This window comes from Arachis duranensis, chromosome 10 (assembly GCF_000817695.3).
Source record: "Arachis duranensis cultivar V14167 chromosome 10, aradu.V14167.gnm2.J7QH, whole genome shotgun sequence".
Classification (NCBI taxonomy): Eukaryota; Viridiplantae; Streptophyta; class Magnoliopsida; order Fabales; family Fabaceae; genus Arachis; species Arachis duranensis.
In genome coordinates this window covers 2,979,576-2,987,257 of record NC_029781.3, presented here as the reverse complement: position 1 = coordinate 2,987,257, position 7,682 = coordinate 2,979,576, and the positions used below count along the sequence as shown (strand labels likewise).

The 7,682-nt window shown below is 32.6% G+C and overlaps 3 protein-coding genes across 3 annotated transcripts; 1 reads left to right on the top strand and 2 right to left on the bottom strand.

Moving 5' to 3' along the window:
• Nucleotides 1-475: 475 nt before the first annotated feature.
• LOC127739661 (mediator of RNA polymerase II transcription subunit 16) lies at nt 476-3,043 on the top strand. Its single transcript, XM_052255392.1, has 3 exons — nt 476-673; nt 2,239-2,604; nt 2,756-3,043. The coding sequence occupies exons 1-3, from the start codon at nt 491-493 to the stop codon at nt 2,900-2,902; spliced, it is 696 nt and encodes a 231-aa protein (XP_052111352.1). The 5' UTR covers nt 476-490; the 3' UTR covers nt 2,903-3,043.
• Nucleotides 3,044-3,485: 442 nt separating this feature from the next.
• LOC107472527 (stem-specific protein TSJT1) lies at nt 3,486-5,235 on the bottom strand. Its single transcript, XM_016092047.3, has 5 exons — nt 5,039-5,235; nt 4,670-4,925; nt 4,322-4,562; nt 4,078-4,198; nt 3,486-3,872 (listed from the first exon to the last, which is right to left on the bottom strand). The coding sequence occupies exons 2-5, from the start codon at nt 4,879-4,881 to the stop codon at nt 3,688-3,690; spliced, it is 759 nt and encodes a 252-aa protein (XP_015947533.1). The 5' UTR covers nt 4,882-4,925; nt 5,039-5,235; the 3' UTR covers nt 3,486-3,687.
• Nucleotides 5,236-6,259: 1,024 nt separating this feature from the next.
• Nucleotides 6,260-7,658, bottom strand: LOC107472526 (splicing factor U2af large subunit A; the record flags this gene model as incomplete). The annotated part of the gene is given in 4 exon segments (XM_016092046.3): nt 6,260-6,662; nt 6,894-6,961; nt 7,332-7,413; nt 7,560-7,658. Coding segments are annotated over 4 exon segments (387 nt in total), but the record flags the coding sequence as incomplete, so codon positions are not given.
• Nucleotides 7,659-7,682: the final 24 nt, after the last annotated feature.

The following is a 7,682-nucleotide window of genomic DNA, read 5'->3' as shown; positions in this document are numbered from 1 at the left end:
GCCAAATCATTAGAATTGGGAAAAGTATAAGGAACCAAAAGCTTATCAGCCAAAAACTAAACAAAACTATATTAATTTATATCAATAATTAATTAATTTTAAATTTTTTAAATTCAAAATTTAAAAAATTTTAAATTGATTAAGTAAACCTAATTAAAATCTATAAAAACCTTCCTCTTTTTTCTCATATTAATCTATCCACTTCTAACAATCACAAATTCGAAAAATATATAAAAGAACATCCATTTAATATGAAAAAGAAACATTCTAATACTTAGTAGAAGAAACATCCATATATATTAACTCGTAAAAAATTTTGAATTCATCCAAAGGTATTTGGCTGGGTTTTGGCTGATATGCTTTTGGTTCCCTAGCTTTACTCTTAGAATTGCATTTTTGGAGAAAGTTGGTATCAGCTTTTATAAATAGATAAATAGATAGATTGCTTAAGGATAGTGTTAATCTTACTAAAGGTCTCACTGCACTGTTGATGCAGGTCAAAGTTCTTTTTCTCATTCTTATGGATCTCTGTCGGCGAACTTCTGGGCTGCAACATCCGTTACCAGTTTCTCAGGTGGGAAGCAGCAACATTCAGGTTCGGCTGCATTATATTGATGGGAACTACACTGTACTGCCAGAAGTTGTGGAAGCATCCCTTGGCCCACACATGCAGGTAACTTTGTGTTTGCTCATTCAAGAGTCAATACTTTCTTGAAGACAAATTAAACTAGTTATAACTCAAATAGTATATGATACCATATATACATACATTTACATATTAAATTAAAGGATTTACTTGTTACTAATGGAATCTAACCCCTGTTCTTCTTTAGATCTACTTGTTTCACTCCGATAGTATCATAAATCGAGTCAATGCATAGGAAATGAATGCATTTCAATACTATTAAGTTAAGTGAAATCGATAAGACGGAATCCGTATTAGACCACTTCACTTATTTTAGTTTTAGTGGATCTTACGAAGCCCGGTCATCCAGGACATGATCAAGTCTGATCATAGAAAAGAATCTCTTCAAGTGAACCGGCCTATCCTCTGTAGGGGGGCTTGCGCGGTGGTTGGAACAAAGAGACACATTTTATTGCAAATTAAAATGCGGCAGATATGAAAAAGTCATCCATTATATATATATACATATTAGTTTAAAAAAATCATATTTTTACGATGAAGTAATGTCATTTTTATTTATTATTTCAACAACTGTCATACAAATACTATGTCTTATCAACAATTATATTTTATTTTATATAATCAATTTGTTTATAAAAAAATATTTTTTATTTTTTTATTTATTTGCATTCTATTATATGTTTGCATATATTAATGTTATTTTCATTCTTTAGATGTTTGGGACATAAATTGATATTTTTTAATTTTTACTTAAAATATTTTTTTAATTTACTACCATGCTTTACAAGGATGTGTTTTGCATTCATTAACCCTTGGAATTCTAATTTCCTACCTCTTGCGTTTTTTTTTGTAAATAATTAAAAAAATGAATGAATGAGAATGAAAAACATATAAAAATGTTATATTAAATTTAAGAAATTTTTGATAATTAATATAAGAGATTAAGAAAAAAAGAGTAATAAGAGTCTTAATATGTATAAGTCGTAGAATTTGAATATTTGTAACTGAAATTTTTTATAATTATCATTATTATGACACTTTTAATGTATATTTATTACATTTAATTAGTATTTGATGTTTTAATTGAATAATAATAGATAAAAAATTGTTTTAATTTTTTTAATAATATTTTACTAAATAGTGATTGGTTGATTTTAATCTTTTGCCAAATCATTAGAATTGCTGATGTGGCATCATTAGCAAAGAAAAGATGGCTTAAATTCATTGTGAAGAAAGTTGGTAGTCATCAAAAGAAAAGTGAGTAATTCTACATCATTGGATGAAATCTCACACCATTAAAAACATCATTGGTAGCTACTTGATGGTTACAAATCACAAAAGTTGCTGGCCCCTTAACATTCTTCTATATATATTATAACTAGATAGATTAATATTTCGTGAACATTATGGTGATGTTATTTCCTATTACTGATTTAGTAATTAAGTAGTGTGTCAAGTATGTTTCGGTCATGAAAAGATAATATACATGTTCTTTTTAATTTCTTTCGGGTGCATTAAAATTTGAAGTCTATTCTTAGACAAACTTGTGAATTTGATCCACCCCAAAACCAATTTAAAATTGAACTACGCAGAACATGCCCCGTCCTCGAGGTACAGATGCTGCCGGTCTTCTACTACGCGAGCTAGAACTCCACCCTCCAGCAGAGGAGTGGCATAGACGAAATATGTTTGGTGGACTTTCGTCTGATCCAAATGATGTGGGTCCTGCAAATAAACTTGTTAGTTCAAGTCCACGTGATTTGAGCTCATTGGAAAATTGTGATGTCTACCATGGAGCCCATGCCATATGGCCTCGCAAGCGCAGGATGTCTGAACGAGAAGCCGCTTTTGGGTTGAATTCTTCCGTTGGTCTGGGAGGATATCTTGGTATAATGGGATCACGAAGAGACGTCGTTACTGCATTATGGAAGACTGGGCTTGAAGGGGTCTGGTACAAGGTTCGGAAATAGATCTTGTCTCTTTGTTTATATTGTTTTCTGTCCACTTGTACATGTAACATATTTTTCACCATTAAATTCTTGTTAAGAGTATGATTCAAACATTTCATGTTGATATCACCCAATTTTTCATTTTGTTTGTGTGTTGCAGTGCATAAGATGTCTGCGGCAGACCTGTGCTTTCACGTCGCCGGGTTCAACCAACCCTCCTAGTCAAAATGACCGGGAGATCTGGTGGATCAGCCGCTGGACTCATGGGTGCCCAATATGTGGCGGAACGTGGGTCCGAGTTGTATAGCCGGCTTCATTTAAAGGCTTCATTTAAAGTTTGTTAACACACAAGTTTCTCTAAAGTGAAGAAGCATTGCATATATTTATGGCTAACTAGATGTAGATGGAATGCTGACTGGAATTGTATATTAGAGAAGTTGTATATTTATTACAGGTTCATTTCTCAGTCAGTATATATTCCTTTTTTGGTTCCAGATCCAATTATTCTGTAGTCATTCAAGTCAAATAATGGAGATTGTTTCTTCAGGGTAAATAAATAATAGCTCTTTCAAGTCAAAGTTTGAGTTGAGTTACCAATATGGCAATATCTGATGTCATTCAAGGAAAAATTATTGAAGAAATGGAGTTGAACTTCTGATGCAAATTTCCTATAATTTTTTTATACTTTTAATTTTGTCCCATCTTTATACATCTTTGATGAATTGCTATATTGCAAAATGAGTTTGGCCGTTACAAAATAACTTCTCTTTACATATATTTGTGGCAATTTAGGATGTCTATTTTTAAAAGCTTTGATGTTAATCATTACTGTGAGGTAGTTTTGAATGCATTTTTTTAACTATTTATTCATACATATAAAGCCTTCAAACTGGAAAAGTAGAACCTAAAGTTATTCATATTCAATCCTGAAGGAAGCAGGAATATGTACATAGATGGAACCAAACAAGTAAAATACACAAATAAGAGGGTTAAAATCAAGTAATACCCCCATTACAATAAGTTGCTCTCGGCCAAAAGAAAAAATAAAGAAAAGGGCTTGGGTTATGTTTGATCAAATTTAGTGAATTTTGTTTAGCCCCAAGTGGCCCAATTAGCTTCACTTCCAACACGTGGCATCATTGGGTTCCTTGATTGGGAGTCAACATTGAAGTTGGCTCCACACATTACCCCTTCACTGTCAATCCTAGGCATTGCTTTCATCTTCTTTGTAGGATGCTCAAAGCTTAACAGACCATGCTCACTGTGAAACATGCACCCTGCAATTTCAACATACCAAGTAATCAATACATTATATCATGTATGTTTCATATTTGTGAACTTGTACTTAAAATTGAAGTGCAACATGTTCTTTGGGTTGTTCTTTTATCTGTTATCATCATTTTTTTTAAATATTAATGTATCTAAATATAACTAGTGACAACAACATACAAGTGATTTTGCATTCTAGCTAAATTTGCATACCAGTTGGGAAGGGAGCAAAAGATTTAACACAGCTTGCTTTGATAAGTTCCAAGTTCTCAGAAACAACTACTGATCCATCAGCTGCAATACCCCAATAGAGTCCAATCTGGCCATTAGAACCCTATATATTCAAACACAAAACAACTTGTGTCAGCAAATTAGTACCACCACTACATTATCAAAATCACACATTTCCACTTTATATTTTAGAGGGCTAACAAATTAAAGGAACATGAAAACTCACAGAAGCAACAAAAACAGTTCCATCCTTGTTGTCATAGATGACAAATCCAAAACTGCCCTCAAGTTCCTTGAGGACTTGATCAGCAGGGTATGGACCTCTATCACGGAGGGTCCTATAGGCTTCAATGATGAACATTGCCTCATTGGTTCCCTTTGATAGCCCATATTGCTTGTTCAGCATGCTAAGGTTATGCAGGCTCCCCAAGAACACACAGTATATGTTGTCCACACCACTAAACAACCTGTCACAATGCAACATAAGTTGAAACAAATGTACACATCCTAAATCATTATGTCTTGCCATGAATTTTTGAAAAGTAGTAATTTCTCTTCTTTTTCTGAGACATACCTTTGATGAATGGAGGGCTGGTTTAGAGGGGAATAAGCTAGTAAAGCATCATGTCCAAAGTTCATGCAGAAAGCATTGGAGGAATTGTTGGACATGAAATTGTGAAGGATTTCATGAGAAAGCTTAGGCTTATTGTTTGATGAATTCAAAGAAGCAGGGCTATTAAGCTCCTTTGGTGCATTCACCAACTTCTCCTTGAAAATTCCCAACATTTTTTCTCTTTAATTTCTTGAATAAGTGTGTATATAGAAATTAGCTGCAGAGAAATTAAGAAAAAAAAAAACCTATGAGACTTAATTAGAACAATAAAAACATACATAATATAATCAAGAAAATGAACAAATGTAAACACTAAAAACTAAAACGTACCAAAAGCAGCAATGCAGATTGGTGCAGATAGAGAATGAGATTGAAATTGTGATATGAAGAATAAGTAACAAATGGTTAGGTATATATAGATACAAACATGATAATGTGAAGCACTAAATTTACGGGGTTTGAAAGATTGCATCTACGTGGCAGTTATATCCAACCAAATGAACATGAAAAGTGTTACTTTTCCTATTTGTTATTGTAGTTATGACTTGCAACTTTTCTTATCTTCTTTCCTTACCAGAATATATAATTAGTAGTATCTTTTATAACAATAATAATACTTGGGAGATAAAAAAATTCAGCTAAAATAGTTAAGATGTGAGTTATTAGTTATTACAGGCTTGATCAAAAGTATTATTAATAGAGAAATAATAGGTGGAAAATAGTAATGGTTGGATCGGATACAGCATCAGAATCGAGTCATGGACACGTGATGTGAATGTGATTATTATGGAAGGTTGAAACTTGAAACTGCAATTGCAGAAGAAACGGAATAAAGAAAAGAATAGTGTGTGGGACCCTTAAACAAAAATAAAACCTTATCCGTTTGATATGACACTCATCTGACTCAGCAAATTACAAAAGCGTGTTCTCTCATCCGCTTTTCTTGCCGCATCTGCACATTTTATATGTTACAAGTTACAACCAACAACGACGGTCCACAATTAATTAGCTAATTATGGATTACTGTTGCACTTTGAAGGTAATGATTTTTTATTTTACTCAAATGTATGTCTTTTTCACTGTTTCAGTATCAGAAGCAACCGTTGAATTTGTTGGCACGCGTTTTTGGATAAAATTTTAAGTTTAATAATTAAACATTATTTAATAATTTTTAAGTATTAACTTTTCATAAAAATAATTATACGTAAATTTTTACCTAGTAATTATCATAGAAACCAACAAAATTTCTCCTTATAATCTTATATCATAGCTTTCTTTCTTAATTATCTTGGTATTCATATTTTATTCGTCTATAAAAGCATTTTCTTTTCTTTAATATCTCGTATACAAGCACAGTAACAACCTCTTTTTTGAAGAAAATGACTTTTGAACAACATATTCATAAAGAAGGAAATCAAGTACCCACCACCGACTAAATTGAAAACAAATTTCTTAAAATATAAGTATAAAAAAATAATTTTCTAACTAATTTTTTAATTTAAAATTTAATAGAATTTAAAATAAAAAAAATTAACTGATATTAGCTAAAAATTTACTTCCAAATGAAACAATGCTGAATCAAATCGTTCCTCAAGATTTGTAATAATAAAACATTAAAAATAGGGGTTTTTTTCCTCCAATTTTACACGCTGATAACAACAGTTTGAATCTATGCATTATAGTGACAAGTACTATAATCGATTAAATTTGACAAATTCAGTTTAAAAGAGTACACGTTGAGTTCCTCTAAGGAAAACAGATCTACTTTACAGACAGACATTAATCACTGTGGCTACATAACTATCTATCTTTTACATCATACTCCATAGTCCATACTGTGATACTTCTCTTCAGAATAATAAACGGCAGTCACAACATTGCCACCAAATTTCCTACCATGTAGAGCATTTTTTGCGGCGGAACAACCAGCGTTATCAGAGTATTCCAAGAACACCTGCAGGGCAAACCATTAGCACTTTCAAACAACTACCCTGAATTTTAATTATTCCTAGTTCCTAATCCTCTATAATTAATAGAAGTTTGGAACCATTGTTGTTTGAGGTACATTGTATTAAGTAACTAATGCATCACAGAACTTCATGAAGCAGAGTTATACACCTTACATGCTGCCAATTTGCGGAAAACGATAACTCAAACTCAAATGCATCACTAGTGAACTACATACCTTTCCAATACCCGGAGGCAGCTCTCCGCCAGGATTCGGTCGCGGAATAATAACATTCACCAAAGCTCCTATAAAGGTCAACCAAATATAAATAGCAGAAAACATATCAATCAGAAGCACATGAAGTAGTGGACATTCATAACAACATGTCTAATCTCACAGAAAATAAAAAGATTTTAGCAATAGTCATGTAGTCAGCAGCAGTGGTCCAAATGTCGAATAATGATAATGAGCCGAACAGAAAAGGGCCATTTATTATAGAATTACTGGAAAGTATTGAGTTTCAAATAGTTTCAAGGTTAAGTGTATGCACAAGATATAGAACCACCCTATTATATATCCAGCTCACCCACCAAACCAGATACAATTTAATGCAATAACTCAATATATACACAGCTTTAATTTAAGTGTGGAATACATCATACTACATATGCATACCAAATTTGCGGCACTCATCCCGCATGTCTTCCAATATTTCTTCATATTCCTCATCATCCCTCAACTGATCAGAAGTAACAGCCTTTAACCAGTGGGCAAAGACAATTAGAGGTCAATAAAATGGAATTGCTTGATAAGCAGGAAATGTAGAGGGAAAGGGGGGAATATAGAACTGAAAGTATATCAAACCAATGGATAAATTATGCATGCAGTAGAAACCAGAATTACCTTTGTCAAACATAACACTTTAGTGGGAGTTTCATCAATTGTAGTTGGCACTCTTTCTGCCCAAGGAATATTTGACCCGCCGACTTCCAAAGCTATTTTCTGTTAATTAAAGAATATGAACAA